The sequence below is a fragment of the Achroia grisella genome, unplaced genomic scaffold (assembly GCF_030625045.1).
Source record: "Achroia grisella isolate CSIRO2021 unplaced genomic scaffold, CSIRO_AGI_Agris_v1 utg558, whole genome shotgun sequence".
In the NCBI taxonomy this organism is placed as follows: domain Eukaryota; kingdom Metazoa; phylum Arthropoda; class Insecta; order Lepidoptera; family Pyralidae; genus Achroia; species Achroia grisella.
The window spans coordinates 1,221,603-1,246,826 of NW_026712938.1; the positions used below are offsets into that span (position 1 = coordinate 1,221,603).

The 25,224-nt window shown below is 32.0% G+C and overlaps 3 protein-coding genes across 3 annotated transcripts; 2 read left to right on the top strand and 1 right to left on the bottom strand.

The window, feature by feature from the left end:
* The first annotated feature begins 1,158 nt into the window (after window positions 1-1,158).
* LOC131848438 (uncharacterized) lies at window positions 1,159-9,218 on the top strand. The gene is made up of 5 exons (XM_059198294.1): window positions 1,159-1,304; window positions 3,940-4,063; window positions 6,828-7,013; window positions 8,168-8,290; window positions 8,677-9,218. Exons 2-5 carry the CDS (start codon window positions 3,950-3,952, stop codon window positions 8,749-8,751), a joined length of 498 nt encoding a protein of 165 aa, XP_059054277.1. The 5' UTR covers window positions 1,159-1,304; window positions 3,940-3,949; the 3' UTR covers window positions 8,752-9,218.
* Window positions 9,219-12,491: 3,273 nt separating this feature from the next.
* Window positions 12,492-24,469, top strand: LOC131848507 (protein singles bar). The gene is made up of 4 exons (XM_059198396.1): window positions 12,492-13,057; window positions 22,103-22,285; window positions 22,809-22,949; window positions 23,925-24,469. Exons 1-4 carry the CDS (start codon window positions 12,908-12,910, stop codon window positions 24,000-24,002), a joined length of 552 nt encoding a protein of 183 aa, XP_059054379.1. The 5' UTR covers window positions 12,492-12,907; the 3' UTR covers window positions 24,003-24,469.
* On the bottom strand, window positions 14,573-15,263 carry LOC131848506 (uncharacterized). The gene has a single exon (XM_059198395.1). It carries the CDS (start codon window positions 15,259-15,261, stop codon window positions 14,593-14,595), a length of 669 nt encoding a protein of 222 aa, XP_059054378.1. The 5' UTR covers window positions 15,262-15,263; the 3' UTR covers window positions 14,573-14,592.
* Window positions 24,470-25,224: the final 755 nt, after the last annotated feature.

Sequence of the window (25,224 nt, forward strand, 5' to 3'; positions counted from 1 at the left end):
AGTTTTAAGTTTATTATCTGTTACAGGTGTTGATTTAGAATCCAGGAACTCTAGAGTTCGATAACGTTTGGTTATAAATTCACTAAACTGACTAAAGGTAACTCCTCCGAAGAATTCATATTAGTTATATTAATCTGTATCAAGCTTTAAAGTAAGTATATGGATAACAATAGCATCCCAAGATAACAAGACATCTATACCAAGATTAGTTAATGAAATTGGACAATCGTTTGTAGTATCCATCAGATTTTTTAAACCACTGGCTGATTCATAAACAATATTCTTTTGACTTAATAATCATTTTAATACAGTAGGTATGTGACAAATATTTTTTATAATAGTTTTACGGACATTGCGACAATAACATTTACTTTTTATATACTTAGAATTATACAGTGAATGTACCTACATACCATATATCATGTGTCGTTACCCTACATTTTCACTGTCTTTTTCACCCATCAAATGAAACAGATTATAACAAAACAAGATGCTTGAATTATTAACCGGGTCTTAACACGAATAATTTTATGGCAAATAAAGGTATTTACATTACCACTAGACTCCAGTCAGCTCGTGACCACGGCTAGTGCAACCTAGTCGAAACGTCGAAAGAGGTACTAGGTAGGTAGGTAGGTAGGTAAGTACCTTTATTTGGCATAAAATTATTCGTGTTAAGACCCGGTTAATAATTTTAATAATGTATATTAAACACGAAAGTTTAAAATTAACAAGATGCTTGAAGCAAGCGGCTGAAAGAGGAGAGACAGAGGTGTCCACGCAGACGACTTTGTATGAACTAGTAAAAAGTTGTGTTTGGACTCGGTTTTGTTGTTTGGTTTTTGGATAAAATCTTAAATGATTTCATTACATAATCAATTAAGAATCACCTTCCCGTAATGGTATTTCTGTATCGATACGATATTGAAACCTTCACGAAAAGAGCTTATTCCTTCTTAAAAGACTGACAACGCACTTGCAATTCCCCTAGTATTGCGGCTTATGGGCGGCGGTACTCACTGAACATCAGGTGAGCCGCAAGCTCGTTTGTCCGCTATGCTATAAAAAAAAATTGTGACTCAAGCACTTGTGTACACTGCGAACATGTATTACTTGTGTAGATAATGTATGGTTTGTGGGCGCATGCGCGATGTAGAATGACGGTGACTCAGTGTCCGAGCAGAGAACAGTGCACACGTATTAGCAGCGTAGCACCCAGTCGCTTTATTTGCCGACTCCTTCACTTTTGTTCGACTGTGCAAATTGTCAGTTCATCTTGTTTGCAGCATATTTTTATATCTAGAGTGAGTAATTTTTGACATCTTATTATTATCATCTTTATATATTTATTATTTATTTATATGACAATTCCTCTTTAGTTGCATCTTGCAATCTATTAAAACTACTATCAAATGTACGAAACATTTAATATTCGTAAACTTTTTTAAAATATCTCCTATATATTGTATTATGGGGATATCAATTTATCGTCTATTCATAATACTAATATTATAAATGCGAATATGCGTCTGTTACCTGTCCATAACGATACGGCTGAACCGACATTAATGTAATAAGTTTATCTCAAAAAAAAAAAAAAAATAGTAACTAGTACTCTATTAATAAGCCTAATATATATTATGAATCTACGAGTATTTATAAAAACAAGAAATAATAATAATAGAAGGAAATTAAGCTTTGTATGTAACTGTCATAGGTATTATAAGTCATAAGGATAATTATAATAAGAAGTTTAGATTTGTTTTTTTATTACTTATATAAATATGTATATATAATTAAAAAAATATATATACATAAAAGTAATGTTTTCATACTACTTTATTTTCTTATCACAAATAGGTATGACGTAATTATCAAGGTGAATGTCACTTCAACTATTATGAAGTGACTTGACAATTATTACATATATACGAGTATACATACCTACTGTTTACATTGTTGTTTGAAAACTATTTTAAAATTAATTAAGATATTTTTACAGATTAGAAGTAAAGTTAAATATATTTTCTAACTTTTACAGCAGTATTTGATTTCCTACTATTAGGGATAACATGGTTCTGTTCCAGTGGAAATGATAATCAAGTTAATGAATTCCCTAATCGATACTGTATTGTAATATGGTTTCTATTGTTTTCATATATTATATCTTCATATAATTTTGACTCAAATTGCATGAAATATTAAATTTGGGTACAGAGATTAAATATTCAATGCTCAACCGTCCTAAAATATATCTTGATATTTTTTATAACCGATTAGTTTGAAATCGATGGAGTTTACCTCGTATCTGTACTAATTTTGTTATTTTTTAAGTTAATTTTGAGTGTCTTGACTTAATTTTTTTATGAAACCTGTATAGACAATTTGATATTAGAAATTATTAATTTTAGGCAAATATATCACAGTTGCAGACGTAGGTAAACCTATTATGCGGGTACAAGTCTAGACTGAGGGGAGACACTTGTAATTCCATAACACAACGATCGAGGTCAGCAACCTATACAGGACAAAATTTTTGATGAATTTAATGAATTATAATATCTGATGCATTCGAGTAATTATAAAGTATACCAGTATAACTTAGTAACAAAGTTTAGTGCAGTAATTTACTTTATTTAATAGTGGTTTTTTATGAAAACTTATCAGACTTCAAATGCATTATATACATAAGTATTCACAGACTTTGATGAGATGTTTATAATAATAATTGAATAAATTTATTACCACAGACGTCTAACTTGTTATTAATTTTCTTTCTTAAAATTTATTATATAGTCTTTTATTATAATCTAACATCTCTGATAGCTCTAAATCGAATAAAAATAACTGTTTTGGTAAAATCAGCAGTTAACAATATACATAATTACATTTATAATGGAATCCACTAACAATTTAAAGCTACCATTACCTCCAAAGAGACTTTAAAATCAAAACGTCGTGTTTCTCTTTACGATGTTGTCTAATAGACAATCGACTTGTGGGTATACAGTGTATACACTTAATACCGAAGTTTTTTCAAGGACTTGCTCGCCTACAATAAAAATTGTAGGCGTCTATGGTAACAACTTGCCTTCAGGCGGATCGTATACATGTTTATCACCGTGTAGATACATGTATTAAATGTACAGTTTAATTTTTTACACCAATGGGTATAAAATTTAATAAAAAAGTGTGATTAATACGTTTCCGTAGTATAAGATCTGTATGCATTATTTAATTCGTAAGACTTGTCAGCTGTCGGCCTCGGCACATAAACACAACGACCTCACGGCCGCCCAACATGGCGACCTCCGTATACATTTTCGGTGATGAGTTAATGTACCATTTTGTACTGGTTCTGTAAAAGCTTTGTTATTCAGAATAAAACTCACTTAGTTAGAATAAAACTTAAATATAGAGTGTTGAAACAATAAGAATGTGAGTAAAATCATTATTCTAATAGGTACGTGAAGCAAAAACTTTTGGCTCATTTTTTACGAAATTTGCGCGTACGGTGGAGTATGAAATTACGCACACTTATAGTTTATATAGAGAAGCAGTGCAGAATGCTAATATTTTATTTTAATTATGAATAAAAATACATTAACTCAATAAATAAACATTACACACACTACCTAATAATTGATACACACACACGCATAGAAGTATTTAAGTAGGTACTTAACAATTGAATCTTAACAATGTTGAAATTATATTAATTATGGTTCAATTTCGACCATTGGGCGACTAGTAGTAATATATTAATGCCTATTAGGGAACTAAGATTGGAATGAGTTTTATATCGTATGAAGTTTTGTGAGTTATGCTTCTCAGTGGGAGAAAACGGCGTTTGTATTTTAATAATCAGATAGTCGCCAGACAGACCTAGTTTTTTTTTTAAATAATAAAATATTAAAAAAAATAATATTAACATTCCAGGTTATCCAGTATGTCACATACGGTGACTATTACGCGAACGACGGCAGTGTCCTCTGGTACACCGCTGTTCATCAATACTGGCTATATGGGCTCTATGCCCGGCTTACTGAAACTGGCACAATTGGTAAGGACCACTTACTGTTAATATAATATATAGTTTAAAGTATCATATTCATATATAAGTAATATAAATAAGTAAGTGTGTCTGTCTGTTTCTCACCTTTTCACATCTAACAAGCTGAGCGGATCTTGTTGAAATGTTATATTAAGATAAATACAATCTGTATTAACAAGACAAACGTTGAATATCTTTTATCTCAGAAAAAAAATCGTGAAAGGGATGAAATATGGGATGAAAGTTTGCACAGTCGAATACAACCGGTAACAGTTAGTCACCGGTTTGAAAATAATCTGTAAAGGTCATAAAATTATCTGTTTATATTGTGATATTTTGTTAAATATTTTACAGATAGGTAATCTATATCTAAGACAAGTAAATATCAAAACAAATAGATTTCGTAGTAGTTTTCCCTATTAGTAGTCTAATGACTACGAGTAGTCACGAAGTTGTTATGTTAAGTTCAAATTTATTCACCTCTATATGAATAAATATTAAACTGAACGCGTCCTACTTTTATGATACAAAAATACGCACCATGGTTGAGCAACGGCTTCAACATTCCTGGACACCAAGGCTAAAAAGAGCCAGTTTACGTTGAGATAATTCTGTCAAATTATACTGCAATCATTTTTATATCAATTATATCGAGTAGTCAATTTCTATGATGATGACATCTATTCTCATTTTTTAAACAACATAATGAAAAATGTTTGCTTTTAAAAAAAATATATATATTAAGTATTAAGTACTTTACGTGGTATCAGAATACAATAATTAAATACGGTTGCACGGTATATAGACAGACTTTTTGTATTAAAAATTCTCGTTTTCACTACTTTACCTATTATTGTATACTGAAGAATAAATAACTAAATACAACTAAAAGAACATACGTTCTTTTAGTTGTATTTAGTTATTTATTCGGGTTCTGAATAATGTTATGGTACGATCGTGTAGGTGGTAACTAAATGTATTAGTTCACCAGATAATATTTTATAGAAAACTAAAATACTAGATAGTTTTCTCCAAAGTTTAATGTTGTTTAAAAGTAGCTAAAGATTTACACACATTGGATAGTGTTTAAAGGTAGTTAAAGATTGACATATGTATATCCTCACACAAAGTATTGTTTTCTCTGAACGGAAAATGATGTCATGCAACGCGTCACCTTTATTATTTGTATTTCATGTTGAAGATACATGACTAGTTAGTTGGGTACTCCATAACATTACATACAGGATTAGTGGTATGTGTAATTACGCTACATTACACAAGATTTTTTTTTTACCTTTGAGTGGAGAAGCGGACTGATGATTTTATATGATAATATTTTAATCATATGTCTGAAAAATAAATTATATTATTGTAGGTACTTTATCTTAATTTATTTTGAGGTAATCAATAAATAATAACTGTTGTGTCGTTGCAGTCAAGGTTACTGATATTTACTATCTACACGTAAACTAAAAATATAAATGAGAAGCGAACCTTCAATGACAAAAGATTAAAAGTATAATGTACAGGTCTAAAATAATTAGATTGTGAATATTTAAGTATGTATTAATTTGGAATACTCTCTTAACAGATTTATGTTATAGCACAGATTACAGAATCATTCGACGGTTGGTAAGAGTACGATCGTCCAGTGTATTTACTTAGTGGGCTTTCAAAATAGCCGCAGTATGAAGTCATGCATCGTAAAGCTAAAACGATCAGAAAATTCGAATATTTATAGTACGTGGCTATGTAATTTACATTCATACTCTCACTATACTTGCATAAATATTGAATTCGATTACAAAACGACAAATCTACGATTGCTTTATGGCATCTATATATACTTACATACATAAATTATTATTACGTATTTGGCCTAAACATCTAATAACATCATCAATGTTTCGAAAAATATATACAGATTCATGATGTCCATATGATCTTGAAAAAACATTTTTACTTATCTAATCTGTTAATTAACTAGATACCTATTTATATATTTTTTTTTAATGGATAATATAAATAATGATTTGGTGAACGCGTCTGCGGTTTAACGGTATATACTGGCGGGGTACTGGTGGAGGATAATGAGTAGGAAGTTACAAGTAGGTTACTTAACCCTTCGTGACGAAGTTACCTGACGGACAAACAGGGTAGAGACACTTGCCTATATCTTTTCTCAACTAGTACGAATTTTTTTAATGCGTGGTAATGGAACGGTGCACTTATCTGTGCTATTGGTTTTCGCTGGCCACTCCAGACTACTCTGGAAACTCATTCCGATCCAATGATCGGAATTAGTTTTCACATAGGCTGGATTATATTCGCGTTTTTATGCTTCAATGTAGTACCAATATATCGTAGTCCATGAGGAACTAACTAACATTGTCATTTATTCGGTTTAGTTTTGTTGACGTTCCGAATACTGGGTATTGTACAAAGTATATTATAGATTCCATTGAAATTAAACTACAAAGTATATCTGCAGGTCACTTAGTAACCGTGTTGAATTCGCCAGAAATTTACCATGATGGTTTAGAGAGTTCGCGTGGAGGTCGACATGACATGGTAAACTTGTGAATTGGTCGATATTATTAACCTCAATCTTCATTAAGTATAAATGCTGGATATTGTTTAGGGAAGAAATATACTCACCAATTGATGAGCAGTAAAATTAAAAGTTGGATAATCTACATATAAGTGCCATACAGAGCCAACAATATAAATAAATAGATAGACTATCTTTATGTGGTTTTTTATTTTATTTCAGTTAATGGGCGCGGCTTGCGTCGGTATAGTGGGCTATTATTACGACCAAAATTACAGAAACAGCGCATCGAAAGCAGAATTGTTTTTCCTGTTAATAGCAGTCTCTTTCCTTATTGGAACATTTTGTTTACTAACTTCGTGTATTGTGTCCTTATCATCGGCTTCGCTAATTTCTAAGACTGTTTACGTAAGTATGATATTTTTTCTTATTTTCTATCTTCTTTAGTTTTTTCCATACATCTAACATATAATGAAATGGTAACGTCCGTCGTGCCGTAGCGTAAATTGTCTGTGTAAATTTTTGTTTGTGCATTAAGATTCCAAGTAAAAAGAACAGTATCATTTAAAATTAATATTTCACAGAATATGTTATTAAATATATGTTAACATTAACATGTAAAATACCTATAGGTATATAAGCGGTGAAAACTTCTCCCCCAAGGGATGTAAACATGAATTATTTGAGTAGTTTCAATAATATTGTTGTCATTTGATTTATTAATATTGTCTCTTAATGTAGTATACTAGTTATTTTATAAAATAATCTTTTCACTATAATAATATAGAGAGGAAAAGCATAATAATAATAATAAATAACACTGGCCAATTAAAGCAGCGTTATCTAGTCTCACGGTAATCAGTAAAACTGATATAAATACTTATTTTTTTTGTAAATATATACGTATTATTTATCTAGAAGACACTTTGCATATTACCTACATAGGTAATATACCTACATAGAAAACACTAGACCGATACAAACAATCGTAGTCGTGAACATAAATATTTGCCGCCGCGACGATCGGAAGTAATGTGTAAAGCATTAACAACAATATATTAACTCATTTTATAAATCATTCACTTAAACCAACACCAAAAATTGTAATGCGCATAATTATAGCACCTCTCGCCAGTCGTCTGTTAGTAATGACTATGAGTATTGACCATTACATGGTGGTTTCACAACAAAATTAACGGAACATATAAATAGTACAAATTTTAATATTATACAGACCTATTTATGTGAAAAAAAAAAACAAAACTATGTTTGAATTGTTGACTGTACGGGATAACTTTAAATTATAAAATTTAGTTATAAATTAAGAAAGTAAATATTAAACAATAACTTGAATGTTTGTATTAATATTACTTCTAGGGTATAAAATCGTGAATTTAAAAATATTGGTATAATTGGTGTCCCTAGAAATCGGAAGATCTACATTTCGCTTACAAAAAAATCATCAAAATAAGTTTTAAAATGATATCTCGTAATATAAGAAATACAATGACTAACCTCCTCCTTTATGACGTCGGCTCATTTTTTCATGTCATTTATTGCAGGAAGTCATTTATCACGGACTGGCCTTCATACTATACCTAGCGGCGGGAATCACATTTTTAACAGAAGTAAATCAGAACAAGAGAAGTTACTACAATGCCTATGAGCCGTATTTAGCGGCAGCGGTATGTATGAGTGTTCTTTATATATTTTTTGTATATAAACAGTACCCCGAATATCACGTCATTTTAACTTATAAGTAAGTTATACCACAGATAAGATAATATTACATTATATTATATAGTAAATACAATAGGATAATACCATTTATTTGCATTACCTTACAGGATACAGTGTTAATTATGTATTACGATAATAAAGGAGTATTATGTTTTAGTATGAAAAAATAAAAAAAATTACCCTCCTCATACCAACATTTCTTCATTGCATTATAATTAGATTTTATGACACGGAGTATTTGCGTTAATTAAAAAAACGGTATGCCTGTTACAAGGGAATGTAGGTATTTGGTAGCAAAATATTAATTTATTTTATTTTGTAATTTTTCCAGGTGATGGGTCTTATTCTCGCTGGGCTCTACCTACTAAGTACATTTATGGCGAACCGATCATATAGAGGCATTTAATTTGGATTGAAGATGATGAATCTCCTGCAATCGACATGATATATTTTTCTTTAAGTTTACTTCAGCATTTATAATTTAGCACAAGTAGGTACCTAATTTGGAAAATATAGTGAAAGATTTTTAGGGGTATGGCCACAAAGCAATTAACACTACGTTTTATTGGAGCCGGCACCGCCATTATGAGAGTTGAACCAAATTTAAATGTGTTACATATTTAAATTTGACATACCTAATATTTAATTCTAGACCTTAGATTTCTTTATTAGACTATTTTTATAATTAATTTACAGGGGGGTTGCCTGAACGTTGAAGGGATCTGTGGGTCCATTTGGCATCGTAATTCTCTAACAGCGACAATATGTTTTTATATTACGATTCCTTAATATGCCTTATATTCTTAGCTTACTAGCCAACTAATACTAATATAAATATAAACTTTTAAGATGTTATTTACATACATACTCGTAATTCTATTTTTTAACACAACGAATTTATAAGAAATAAATATAGGTATGTATTACATAAATGTAAATATTACAATTCTTAAATTATGGCAAATGACAACATATACACGTAACATGCAGAATGAAATTTGTGTTAGACAAAGTTAATAAGTTTTAACAATAATATCTGATTTGCTAGGGAAAGTAATATTAATTAACCGCCTATTTAATGAAAATAATAAATAATGAGGACACTTATTTTCTGTAAGACAGCAAAGTGCAATCCAACCGGGATTGCAATTTGCTGCTATTGCTGACTTTAGCCTTGCCGACAATATAACCTACCTACCTATATTTATTACAGTCGATTGCAATCTTCTTAAGTGAATAATTTTGTGTACCTACTATTATGTTTAATTTTTTATTTGCAAAATATATACCTATATTTAAACACTTATATTAGTGTTTAGTTCCTAAAGTATGTTTAGTTTGGCACGGTGCTTTCTGTTATATATCTAAATACGCAAAATAAAATGTTATATATCTAAATAAGCTTGAGTTTTAAAAGTAAAAGCTATGATTCATTTTCTGCAGGAAGAAAGTGTTCTCTACCTTGAATATATAAATGGAATTTGAATTACAGTACAATAATTACATAAGTAATTGTACAAAATTTGTAAATGGATATTAATGCATGAAATTGGTAAGTAACGTTGTTTGTAGATCAGTGGAGAAATGTATATATGTAGAGGTACTAAATTAATCTGTACCTATGCTGTACACATTAATATTAAGTGAAGTAAGTACTTATCATGCCCAAAGGAAAAGAACTCAATATCTTTATAGGTACATATGGCAAGAATATTTTTTACTTATGAGTTGATTGAATTATATTAGAGCTAGTCAAGTTTGTGATATACTCTAATTGTGAATACTCTAACCGCTGCCGAAAAACTTCGGTAACATATAATATTATAAAAAAAAACTTGTAAAATTGTTTATTTATTTATTAAACCATTATGGTTCCTCCCTAATGTACTCATAGGTTAATAATGTCCAGTGGATGTCCATTGCTATCGATGATAATGATGACGATGATTTTCCATGTATATCGAGATATCGCATATAGATAAGGATACAAAGATTGTCAAAGAAAGAGATATTAAGTTTCTAGTCAAGTTTTAAGAGGAATAAAATCATTATGTGCTACAGAAAAAAAAACGGTTCACTCTCATATCCTTGTTACAAAGTTCCAGCAATCTGTGTTTATACTTTTAGTCAAAAAGTAAGAGAAGAACATTTCAATAGTTTAATATTTTGTTAGAAAATTCTGATACATATTTACATTTTTGTAGAAAAGTAGACGTAGATATAAAATTAATTTCTGCTGTCCATTAGGATATACATATATATGAAGGAACAGTATATTTCTGGACAATATAATTAAATGTTTTCATATACAAGCTTCTAATAAGTTCAATTTATGATGATTTTACATAAGTTGGATTTGTAGGTAACAAATAATTACATTTTTAATGCTCTAATCTGCTTGCATTACGTACATTGTAATAATATTTTATGTATGTATGTAACACAAAATTGTGCTTATTTTGTTAATGTTATTTTATGTGGGTATTTCTGACGATTCTGAAGGTAAGATGTTGAAATAGATGTTACTTCTATGTATACATGTAACATTAGTAGGTAAGTATATTTACTTACATATAGGTACGGCGTAAGCGGCGATGCTCTCCTAATAAAAATGTATAAGATGAGTTTTATAGAAGTTTAATATTTTTTTGTAATTCACTGAAGCCTAAAGTCTATTAATTTTAAGGATCTATACTGAAAAATAAATTTATACTTTTATGATAATAATATATTGTTTTATTTAGTGTCAATAGTATTTTGTTATATATATATATCACGATTTGTTATTTATGAATTATATATAAACGAAAAATTAGGTAGTGGAGGATTGTTTGATGGGACTCTATGGTATTTCTCGGATTATAATCAATGGATATTAAATGAGATGGAGTGTCATACATTGTTGTGGGTAATGTCTTATATTTAGATGTATTATCGACCTACACGTTTAATAATTTTAGCACTTTATACTAGACAGTTTATTTTTTATTTCATAATAGGCAGCGGTATAAAAATATTTATAGATATTTTTATTTAATTCGTTCGTGAAATATACGTTATTAATAAAACATATCAGGCCGTTACCTGACTTCGACAATTAGACGTAATAAAAAAAACAACTACACAACTGATTAGAGTGTTATTAGATATGATACATACGCGATTTTACCCCCTTTGAATCTGGCAACTTCATAGTTATGCCGAAAGAAAAATATGTAACTTATTTCAAATCTCTTTACGGTATTACAGCATATTAGGCAATTAAAATAATTTAAAAAAATATACTAAAGAACATAAGAACTAGGTACCAGTATCTATCTAATTTAATACTCACTTAAAAATAATATGATTGGTTTAGAGTTCTATGACTACAATATACGATATTATAAAATATTTTATCTTATATGTATATATATACAATATAAAAAATAAAGTTTAATTACTAGATCTACTACTAGAGCATATAGATTTAAATAATGTATATGTTCATTGGTACATCGATAATAAAGAGTTCAGTGTATGATTTATCCTTCCTGAATTCCCGAAATAGCACAACACCCCCTGGAGAGTCGAGATCTCGCATAGTGGTTATGCGTCAAAAATGGTTGTACAAATTATAGTATTGTGTTTTGTTTTTTAAAAGAATAATACATTAAAAAATTTGGATTATAAAGAGTTGATTTATTATTTTTTATAACGTGGAAAAACAAAAAAATCATATACCTAATAACCTGTGCAATGAACATAATCATTCAAAGTCCACTGTAGGTATGTGTGTAGTACCTATAGACATTTATGTATTAATTTTAAAAGTACTGTAGGTTTAGTAATAAATATATATATAATCGCTGTGCTCGCAGTTTCACCGCATGAAATTTATAGCCATCATTTATTCTGATGTGTAGTAGCTATATTATTGTAAAATTTCAACAAAATCCGTTCAATAGATTTTGCGTGTTTGTACTCTACAAACATCAATCCATCTATCAATCCAACCATACTCACAAACTTTCTTGTTTATAATATTTGTAAGATGTTAAACCAAAATTTAATTTGTGTCTACACATCATCATACAGACCCACTGCGCTTGTGGTTATTTTTACCATGCGCACACGCGTCGAGTTTGAGACATGAGCACGCGACAAATTTAAAATTATTCGTCCTTTAGCTTTTGAACAGTATTCTTTATTGATAGAAAGACCTCTTTTACATTCTGTTTTTCTTTATTGTTAAAAAATAGACTATTGTACATTTGTGAATTGTAAAAATAGACTCTCTGATTGAATATAAACAGTTCTAATTTTTAAATGACCGAGTAGATCTCAAATATTTAGGTAATAGGGTAGGAGTTCGGTGAACTTTTATTGAATACGCAGCGAATACATCTAAAAATATTATGTTGTACTAACGAACAGAGAACGCGCAGAATTCCCGGCATCCTGGATATTGCTCATTCTTGTTAATTCCTGTTTCGAGCTGTACACTGCGAAAGTTGCGACGAATCCGATTCGAAAATAAAAAATACCTTATTGTCGGGAAATTAGTAATTTTTGATTGTGTGATGAGCCGTGGGCCGACTATAGTGCGAGTGGGGCCGGGCGGAGGGTCTGGAGGAGGCAAAGGTATCAAATGCTGCTGCTGCCGATGCTGTGAATGTATCAATTTTGGATACCTTACCAGTCAACACGGTCTAATCAAATTAGCTGAAGCTGTGAGTATTTACTTTATTAATTGCTATGAAAACCGTCTATGTTATGTACTTTAAACAGAATCCTACTCGTATGTATATAATTTTAAGCAATAATTCAATGAATAGGTCAATCTATAATAGTTCTAAGAAAATGGGTACTTTTCTTGATCGAATCAATTAAATACATATTAGTTCAAAAGAAAGCGTTGTTGTAAAAGAATTAGGAGTTAGCTTAAACTATTATCTAGGTACATATATTATTTTACTTGAACGTGTGTTTTCAAAGTAACTTTGAATCAGTGTCTTGTGTTAGAAATGGAGCAGTTAGTGATTTATTTTTTATAACACAGAGCGCCTAGCAATGTGCTCTATACACACATTTTTTATACACTGCATTGTAAACTAAACCCTCGGGTGTCGAGTTAAAATGCTGAAGTTAACAACAAAATATCTTTGTCTTTTTTTTTATACTTACCTAAGAATAACAACTGCATTATTTATTATTCTCAGGTACCTGCTGGTACCTACCCAGAGATGACCTAGTATAGAGGACAACAATACTTACTGGAGTACCTACTGGTTTCTGTGTTACATCCAATGTTAAAATCGATTACATAGTTCCTTTATATAATTGCATTAGAAAACGAAATTAATTCCCAAATGTTATCTGAACTATACGTGATAACTAATTAATAACGTATAATTAGTTGATAATAATATTTAATTGAATAATTTATAAATAAATTTAAATGTTAATATCCTATTTACTTAAGATATAATAATAAATGGTGAGGAATTGATTATTAAACCGCAGAAATGTATGATGAAGGTACTTTAATTGTGAACTTTGTGTCACTATATTTTCATAAAAAAAATAGTATTAAATATTGTATAATATACACAAATTAACAATATACTGATAGAACTACATCTCTTTTTGACGGTTAAAAATAAAGTGACCACTGAAAAGCTAAAGTAGGAGAATGATCGATTTTATTAACCCATAGGTTTAGATATCCGGGTTCATACTTATCTCATAGTTCTTACGGGTACATAGTATTGTTAGTATGCTATTTAGGAGCCGTATAGAATGTGTTTCCTTTCAACGAATTGTTATTGTTCACGCATTAAAATACAGTCGCATTAAACGATGCTTGTTTTTCTACTTTATACAAATTAACAGCTATTCGCTTCGGTACTTGCATAAAAAAATAATTTATAAACTTTAACTAACTGTCTGTTCGTCGATCTGTTTATTCTGGCTAATCTCTGAAGTAGCTAGACAATTTTTGACATGGAATTCACTCGCAGCCCATGGCATAAGGCTTACACTTAAACTACTGGGCAGTTAGATGCTACTTTTGCTTGTATTTTAAATAAAAATGCTATATGTTTTAAAATGATTTCGCTATTGAGTTAATAAAAAATATACAAAAATAATGACTGGTCGGTGTGACGATTTGAAACGCACTGCCGTAGTGGGGTGCAGTAGGCACGCTGGATGTATTTGTGTGAACATCAATACGAAGCGTTAACATGTTTCCGCCCCAGGAACGTTAGGGTTCTCGCTTATCAGTACACAAAGAAGAAGAAACATCTTGGGTTTCGCCCGTTGGCACTGGGTGTGGTAGTATTGGTAGCGGACACAGTCTGTTGAATGCTCGTCGAAGAGTTCCTGCAGCAGTACGTACGTCAGCAACACGGGTGACGCCATCTGAGCCAGGATAAAGAGTGGTCACTCGTCCGAGTAACCAGCGACTTGGTGGCAAACGGTCATCCTTGATTAGTACCATTTCACCTATACTCAGTCGTCCGTTAGCACGCTTCCACTTGTGTCTGGTCTGCAGTTCTGAAATATATTCTTTATAAAATCTATTCCAAAAATGAGCCTTCAGCTCTTGTATTCTCACATAACGTGAAAGTGTGCATATCTTAGCAGGGTCAGTTATCGAGACCTGTGGAGAAGGCAACAGAGTGAGTGTACGTCCGATAAGAAAGTGAGAAGGAGTGATGGCTTCGAGATCGGAGGGATCTGAGGAGATAGGAGTGAGAGGCCTAGAGTTTAAGATAGCTTCAATCTGTATTAATAATGTATTAATTTCTTCATATGACAAATGTGCAAAGGAAACTATTCTCTTTAAATGGTATTTTACGGCCTTAACTGTACTTTCAACTAACCCATTGAAGTGGGGACTGTATGCTGGGGAAAATTTGAAATTTATCATAGAATTTGCAAAGTGAGAACTAATATAATTAGAATTATGTTTTAGAAATTTATTTAGTTCATTACATGCACCTACGAAACACGTTCCGTTATCTGAAAATATATTGACGGGTTTGCCCCTGCGACCGATGAAACGGTTCAGTGCAGCAATAAATGCATCTTTAGATAGATCGGTTACTAGTTCTATGTGCACCGCTTTGACTGCCAAGCATACAAATATACATATGTATGATTTAACTAATTTACATCCTCTACCCTTTCGATTCACTATCAGGACTGGACCGGCATAGTCAACTATTGTGTTAATGAATGGATAGTCTGCATGTAAGCGTTGTTCAGGCAAATTCCCCATTATAGGTTGTATGCTACGACCTGAAAACCTACAACATGTAATACAATTGTGTACTATTTTTCTAGATAGATTACGTGCGCCTATCGTCCAATATTTATGACGTGTGCTTGCTGTGAGTAACTGTGGACCGGCATGAATTAAGGTTTTATGATAGTGACGGAATATTAGGTGAGTGATGTGATGTGATGCATGTAGCATGATAGGATGTTTGGTGTCATAACTATAGTATGAGTTTAATAGTCTGCCTCCCACGCGAATCAAACCATCTGTGTGTAAAAAAGGATTTAAATGTAATAATTTATTTTTACTTGGTAATGGTTTATTTTTGTTTAAGATATCGTATTCAAATTTAAATGACTCATATTGTGCAATTTTACACAACACATTATGAGCGTTTCTAAGTTCATGTATTTGTAAATAACCTATTTGTTTTGTATGAGTATGTTTGCAATTATGAATGAATCTTAAAATGTATGCTGTAACACGTTGTAATTTATAGAAATCAGAAAATCGTTGTATAAAGGAAGAAAACTGTGATAATGATGTATTGACATGACATTGAATCTTAGTTTCAGGTAAGTCGTGTTCATGTATTTGTGTAGGCTGTGTTGGCCATGTGGACTCGTCATTACGTAAGAATGAGGGCCCGGACCACCACAGATCGCAACGTTGCAGTTGTACAGCATCTAAACCACGTGACCCTATGTCAGCTGGGTTTAAATTTGTGGGGATGTAATGCCAATTGCACGGGTTTGAAATTTCTGTTATTTCGCTTACTCGGTTATTAACGAATGGTTTAAACAATTGATTTTTATCGGATTTTAACCAGCTCAAAACAATTGTAGAATCACACCAATATATACAACTAGATATATGTAACCGAAGAGATAATTTAACCTTCTCTGCAAGCCGCGCAGAGAGAAGAGCACCGCACAACTCTAAGCGGGGCGTAGTCATCGGTTTTAAGGGTGAAACTCTGCTTTTTGCTGTCAACAAATGAACAGAAATTACTTTATTTTGAGTTATGGATCTGACATAAATACATGCGCTATAGGCATGTAAAGATGCGTCACTGAATGCATGTATTTCTATTGTTTTTGGATTATGGCAGATAACGTGTCTAGGAATTTTAATATTGCTTATATGGAACAAGTTATTTATGATTACTAGCCAATTTGATTTGATTTTATCAGGTATATCTTCATCCCATGATAATTTTGATGCCCATAATTTCTGTAAAATTATTTTAGCTTCTAACACACAAGGATTTATTAAACCTAATGGGTCGAAGATTTGTGAAATTAGGGACAGAACAGTACGTTTTGTAATCTGTTTAGGTTGTGTTATATTGAATGAAAACATGAGCACATCATCCTTGCAACCCCAAAGTAATCCTAAAGTTTTAGAGGATTCATTTTTAGTTATATTAAGTAATGAGTCATTGCCGGTTTCACCGACGATTTGATTAATGATTAATGGATTATTGGAATTCCATTTTCGTAGGTGAAACTGACCTTTTTCTAACTGTTGTTTTACACCCTTACAGTTGGTTACGAGTTGTGTTTCCGAGTCTGCACCTGTGATCATGTCATCGACATAAAAGTCGTGATTAATGACAACAGCTACAGACTTGTCTGAACATTCGTTCGCTAATTGTTTAATGCATCTCGTAGCCAGGTAAGGTGCAGAAGCTGTACCGTATGTTACCGTATTGAGTTTATATTGTTTTAACTCATCTGTTGGCTCAAAACGCCACAGTATTTGTTGCAATGTTCGTTGACTTTCAGTGACATTAATCATACGGTACATCTTCTCGACATCCGCAGTGACAACGTATTTATGTTGGCGAAATCTAATTAATATGCTTATGAGATCATCTTGTACCGTTGGGCCAACTAACTGAATGTCATTAAAGGATAAGCCAGAAGTCGTCACTGCAGACGCGTTGAAAACTACACGTAACTTAGTAGTAAGGCTTGTGTCGCGCATTACCCCATGATGTGGTAATATGTACGCGTTTGTATCTTTGTGTGAATGTGTATTTTCGGTCATGTGTCCTAATTCAATGTATTCCTTCATGAATTCTGTATATAAAGATTTGAATATTGAATCTCGTTGAAATCTGCGTTCTAAAGACAGAAATCGTGATAAAGCGAGATTGTATGAATTACCTAATGAATTTTGTGTTGCCTTTAATGGAATGTTTACAATAAAACGACCGTCCTTTTGACGTGAAGTCGTTTCCATAAAGATTTGTTCACACAATTGCTCTTCCTTAGACAATGAAGTGTGAGTCTGTATAGTTTCAAGTTCAAAGAACTTGGTAAGTTTTTGTTGTAAGTGTTCATCATCGATAGTGTTATTAAAATGACAGTGGACTGTATTCTGCGATTGTTGATTAGATGAATGTATAGTGCCAGATACTAACCAACCCAGTTTAGTTTCTCTGAGTGTTGGTTTGTTTCTGCCTAATGTAATGCTTCTAGAACATAAGACGTTCCAGAAAACATCCGCTCCCAGCAGCATGTCTATCTGAGAGGGGGTGTAAAAGGTGGGATCAGCTAATGTAATGTCTGATGGTATGTGTAATGATGTGTAATCAATTTGTATAAGTGGTAAGTGTTGTGTAATGCGTGGCACAACAAAACAATTAATGTTACTTGTATATGTATTTATGCGTGATAATATAAAGACGTTACAACGTTTAAGAATATAAGATGATTGTAAATTCAACCCTTCAACTAATGTTGATGTCGAATAGGTTGATAACGCGAGTTTAGAGATTAAGTTTTGTGTTATAAAGCTTGACGTGCTACCGTTATCTAGTAAGGCACGTACTTTATATTTGTGACCGTTTCTATCTACAACTTCAATTACGACTGTGGATAATAGAACAACATTTTGAGTGTTGTTCACAGAAGAAAGAACAATGTTGTTGTTCTGTGTGCATAAAGATTCTGACTGTGTGTCAACTGCTTGTGCCTCTTGGTGTGAAGTAGCCAAGACGACACTGCTATTTTTTGTAGACGGAATGTTTGATGATTGATTGAGATGTAGTAATGTGTTATGTGGTTTAGAACAAATTCTGCAAGGACCTAGCCTACATATGTTTTCGTTATGTCCGTGACGCAAACAATTAATGCATAATTTTAATGATTTTACCTTTTGTATTCTCATCTCGACTGATAATGATTTAAACTTTGTACATTGATATATAGCATGGCTCTGTTTGCATAATGGACATACATATGAATGAGTGGGAGGTGAGTGTGAGTTCGCTATGAAAGATTTTTGACGTGTATATGTAGTATCACTATGTCTACGTTTTGGTTGTGATTCCTCCATACTCTCAAGTAAATCGGCGCGATTTTTTAAAAATGTGTGGAAATCCTGAATTGAGGGAATATCCTTCAGACTATTACGATGCGTTTCCCATTCGCGGGTTGTAATAAAATCTAGTTTACTCGAGACTATGTATATGATCAAAATGTCCCAATGATCAGTAGGTAATTTAAGTGTCTTAAGAGCTCTGAGATTTTTATTGACAGTATCTATAATATTACGTAATGCTTTTGCTGACTCCTTTTGTATACATTCAATAGTGAAAATAGCCTGTATGTGATTATTGATTAGTAATCTTTTATTGTTATAGCGTTCACACAGCAGTTGCCATGCAACGTCGTAATTTTCAGATGAGAAATCAAGTGAACTAATGATTAATGCAGCACTATCTTTTAAGGCAGCACGCAAATAATGAAACTTATTTATTTTAGGAATTGAATTGTCTGTATGTATGAGTGTGGTGTATGTGTCATGGAATTCCAACCAGTCCTGGTAGCGTCCTGTGTAGGTAGGTATATTAATAACGGGAAGCTTCAGCATTGAACAACCCCTAGATACCGAACCAGCAACCGAACCTGTACCCGTCTCAGCAATCGCAGGCGCAGAACGTGTGAGTAGGTCTCGAGCGGTAGCAATCACGCCGAAGTATTGTGTTTCAAATGTCTCGCGTTCTTTGTACTGGTCATCTGGAATTTCAGATAAGTTTTCTATTTCAATTTGCGTGCAATCAAAGTCGGAATAAAGTTCTTCAATTTTGGATAATCTCAAATTAAGCTCATTAATTTGTAAATTAGAAAGAGAATCACATGATTGAATGACATTTAAGTATGAGGAAAATTGCGTGAGTCTAGCTTTATAGCTGCCACGCCTTTTTATTAAAGATTTTAAATCCATTGGATACTATTTAGAGGTGTATTTACTATTGATAAAGTAATTTAAAGTTAATAAAAATAAAGACACAATATGTAATTGATTAGAATGTGAAAGTTGAAAGATACAGGTTAGTACGTAAAAATAATGCAATACTTAAATTTATAAAACCAAAGGGTAGTTAGCGGTGACGCGTGAGTCACGGCTAATGCCGCCAGGTAACTGATAAGCGGGTCGACGACGCAACACTGCAATGAGTAAAAAATAGTTAAACATTAATAGGTATCTATGTAACAAACAAGCATCCTATTAAGTACTTTAAACTTTAATGACTCTGTAGAAATGTATATAAATATGATAAATGATATCTAAAATCTGTAACTAAAGACAAATTCTAGGCCAGTAATGATTTAATAATAATATTACTACAAATTATGTTTGACTAATGATGATTTTACTATTTTCATTTACACCTACGTGCAAAATGATACGATTATAGTGAAACGAAATGATATTTATGTAAAATGGTTAAATAATTACGTTATTTATATACTGAGATGATTTAATTAAATGTTTAAATTATTAACTTAATGGATATGTAACAATTTAAAGCAATTTTCTCAAAAACTAAGAATAAAATGGATACGGGTGGGTATTATGAATATTGGAACGAACTCACTGATCACTCTGTTACACTTCTTACGTATATATTGATCCCTTTGATGATGATCCCTGTGCTTATTTGTTTAATGCGCATGAGTGCTAGACCGTCCTCTTCTTAATGTTATGCAATCCAAGCAAAGTATGCATTCTTTTGTTCTGCTTGACTGGTTCCGAATGTCGCCTCGCCACGCGGTCTATGCTTGATGCGTAGATGCGCAGATGCACGATCTCGGTGATTAATGATATTTAATGATGATATCCGTCGATGAAGGTCCAAAAATGGGCAGTTAGATGCTACTTTTGCTTGTATTTTAAATAAAAATGCTATATGTCTTAAAATGATTTCGCTATTGAGTTAATAAAAAATATACAAAAATAATGACTGGACGGTGTGACGATTTCAAACGCACTGCCGTAGTGGGGTGCAGTAGGCACGCTGGATGTATTTGTGTGAACATCAATACGAAGCGTTAACAACTACTTTTATTTTACAAATTTTATTTAATTTACTAAAAAAAATATTCAATTCCACACCTATGAAGTCGTGGCTAATAGAATAATAAAACCTTTTTTTGTATTATTTACAGTCAACTATACAGAATTAAAACGTTAAAATGCAATAAGCCCGTATTAATATGGCTTTCATTATGCGTTACAACTCCAATTTCGCATCGCATCTTGCAAAGGAAGAAAAATATCAACTTGATAGTAGCATATTTTCGTGTCTTTTTTGTTGCGTCGGTTTTTAATACACTATACTGAGTTATTTTATAATTATATTTTATTACTTAATAAGACTGAACACAATTGCTTGACCATAGGAAGAGTGGAAACTAAACTGACAGATAATATTTATTTTATACGCTAAAAGTAGGTAGTGCCACGTCGTTTTGTAAAATCTTTGTTCTATATAATTCATAATAACATATGAAATAATCTCAATATATTATACAATTTTATACAGTTTCTTAAATAACTGAGTAATGCACAAAGTTGTATCAATAGGTTTCCGTTTTATCTTTTACGGTTCGGTAACATATGAATTAAATAATAGATCCTGCTTCAAACTATAGTATGAGAATAGATAATAATGCTGGTGGTATAGTGTGTTGATAGTGACAGAAATACTAATCAATAGAGTTTGTAATCATGTCATCATTCATCATTTTGATATTTCGGCTTATTACTCGTTTATAAGCTTTAAAGATAAGCTACCTACCTATCTGTATCTTAATACAGAAATATGTAGATACGTGACTAAAATATTCAATTTACATTATTGTTAATATATATATATATATTGTATTATATTATATTTAATATCTATATAAATAGAAATAGAAATAGAAATAGAAATAGATACAGAAATACGGGAGAAATATAGAAAAACACGTAGTCAAGTATAAATATATTACTCATTAATTTTTATTATGCCATAATCATTGATTTGTATTATGTGATAATCGAACCCCCGACTAACAGAAATTAAAGTATGTGTTAACAGTTGGACCAGCATGGTCGGTAATTAAATTAATAATAAACTAATATTAGTTCTAACATAATGAGCGATATTTTTTTATCATTAAATAAAATATATATTTTGTGACATCTACAGATGCTGGGTGGTTTATGCCAAAGCTTGTTAGTCAAGTACGGTATGTCTGAAGCCAGTACTATGGGTTCAGCGTTTCACAGTTTTTTAACTACAGCGTCTGCTTGCCTCCTCACCACTTGCCTTCTCATCACTTGCTATGTTTTATCTTCTAATTCACAACAATTGATACGGCAGTCTATTTTCGTAAGTATATCTAATTAATTATTTCATTACCGATGTTTATAACTAAATATATCATTGGTCAAAAGACAGGTTGAATGCTCAACACATTTTCTATTATCCTTTGCGATCTCGAATGTGGTGATTAAATAAGTAAAGATAATATTTAATTATTAAATATACAATATTACGACTAATCTACAAATTAGTTATAAATATACATGCACTTTATAAATTAACTTGCTACTCGCTCCGGCTTCGCACGGGTGTACATGTATTATATATATAAATCTAAAATCACTCTATCTATTAAAAAAACCTGCTTCGAAATCCGTTGTGTAGTTTTAAAGATATAAGCATACATAGGGCCAAACAGCGACAGCGACTTCGTTTTATACTATGTCATAATAATGATGATGATATGTAATTGTATACTCGTAAATTGATAGAAATCGAGGTACAGTAATGATTTCTTGAATTTTATGCATCTCAAATTATTAATTATTAGATGTTAAATTGTTAACTACTTCATTTACTACATTTCCAGGAGTGTCTGTTCAATGCAGTGGCTTGTTTCCTATATCTCTCGGCATCTTCATACATGGGAGTTGCAGTGAATATATATCTATACACTCGTTATACCTCTATAAGCATGTATGCAGCGTACCCGGCGATGACTGCAGTTTATGTAAGTACTTATATAGTTGTGCCCGCGGTTTTACCCCATGAAATTTATTTGAAATGTATATTTTTATTTACAGTAAAATAACTTATACACAGAGTTACACATGGGAACATGTGTAACGATAACATAAGAATAAATTTCATGCGGCTGCCGCGGACACAGCTAGTTATAAAAGCATTTGTAACATAATTGCTAGTAGTTTTATTACAATAGATTCTTAAAAATTGTGTACCAACTTTAGAGTAGTATCTATTATTGGAAATTGAAAGGAACATGACCAAATCAAGTTCACAATAGTAACTTAGGCCATTGTGAAGGTGGTATGGCATGGACTGTCAGCGTACGTTTATGTTTTTTTTCGGGCTACTCTAATGCTGTTGGCCGCAACTGGCCTTTACAGCTTCCCTGGACAATAGGGGGCGAATGCAGATCCAGGCAAGGGCAAAGGCACTCCAAACTTGCGGATGGATTTATAGAGCGCCTGAAGATTAACTCCCGTCTGACGGATACAACTTTAATCTGAGGGCACCACTTTGTGTTCGAACCTCGGCTCAGGCCGTTGTAATTTCGATCCCCGTTTGAATTAGACGGGGGATCGATCGGGGGATCGGGGGGACGTTCATGGTGGTCTTCATGTATTTTTATAGGCGACTATTGCTACTTGCCCTCACATGGGTTGTCAGTTTGCCGTACGAGTTACATAAAAAGTGTTGTAAATAATAATAATAATATTAATCGCAGGCCAATTCACACAGAGCCATCTAGACCTAAGTTAAGCTAGCTAAAGCTTGTGTTTATGGGCACTAGACAAGTGATACATAGATTTTTTTCTTGAATAAATACTTAGATAATACCCAGACCGATACAAGCAAACATACTCATAAATATAAATGTTTGTGCCGTACGAGGAATCGAACCCGCAACTATCGGACGTGATGCGGTGTTATCTATATCATTAATGTATATTATTTTTTTCAGTATGTTGGCGTGGTCGTCGGTATTCTACATGGCGTGGATGCGTACATCTCCTATAGATACCACAAAGGATATCGATGAATTTTAGTCTCTATGAATAGCTATTTTCATTCCACTCTTGTATATATATAATATATATAATACGAGTATGTATAAATAAAACTATAAGAGTAAAAATTATAATTAAATATGGAAAACATGTACACCATTACTTATATGTATTAGAATTAAGCATACATATAAGCTTACCTATAAAATTGTAATTTGCTTCAAATAAATACCTACTTATGATTAAAATGAAACCTAACCTAACTTAATAATAAAATATTTAGTTTTACATATTATTAAAATAATTAAATTCCTTATCTTCTATGTACAATAATTCCGCGCAGATAATGTAATGGCCTTCGGGAAAATGCGATTTTTAACGGCTGTATAATGTTTTTGTATGCAAAGTTGTGTTACGCCGTGCCAGGTACGAGGTGCGCTGGCGCGGCGGGTCTGTTGACCGATAACAGTCACCATCCGAACGAAAACACTATACCATTACAACAGTAAATATAAAACATATTTTTCATTGTCAATGAAATGGTGCACCCGCATACGGTTAACGGTATAGGATATGCTGGCGGAACCAGTGGAAGATAATGTGATGACGATGAAGTTATTTCAGTTATACCATTGGGGAGAATTCACCAAAAATTAACAGTGGTGGTGCGTGGAGGTTCAACTGATAGCTGACATTGCTAGGATCGGGGCAACTAGCACCAATTTACCACAATAATAATTCCTTCCCCCTAATATAACATTGGCGGGCCCGCGAAAACGAGTGCCAACAGTATTCTGAATGTGATTTAGATATAAGAATCTTCTGTTGCATGCCCAAAAAATATCATATTGTTATATGATAATTTTTGGGCATGACTGAGGTAGCTGACAACTATGATATTTGGTTCTCTTACAATACAATCTACACAGTGCAGATTGTATTGTAACTATGTTACACTCATAAAAAATGTGATATTTGGGAAAGTTGGATAATTTTTACATTTTGCATAGTGTCCTAAGTATAAAATGTTAATATCAACAACTACATAACAAACATTGATGACTCTATTACAGTATTGCGAAGAACTCCATGAAGCAAGTCTTGTTGTAGTAGGCAATAATTATAAATAGCGAATATTCTCTTGCCAATAAAATAAGTATGTTTATTTGTTACGTCGATTTCCAGGGTTCTCCACGTCAGCTGCTGGATAAGATATTGAAATTTCCTGTATCCTGAAATTTGACAAAAGCTATA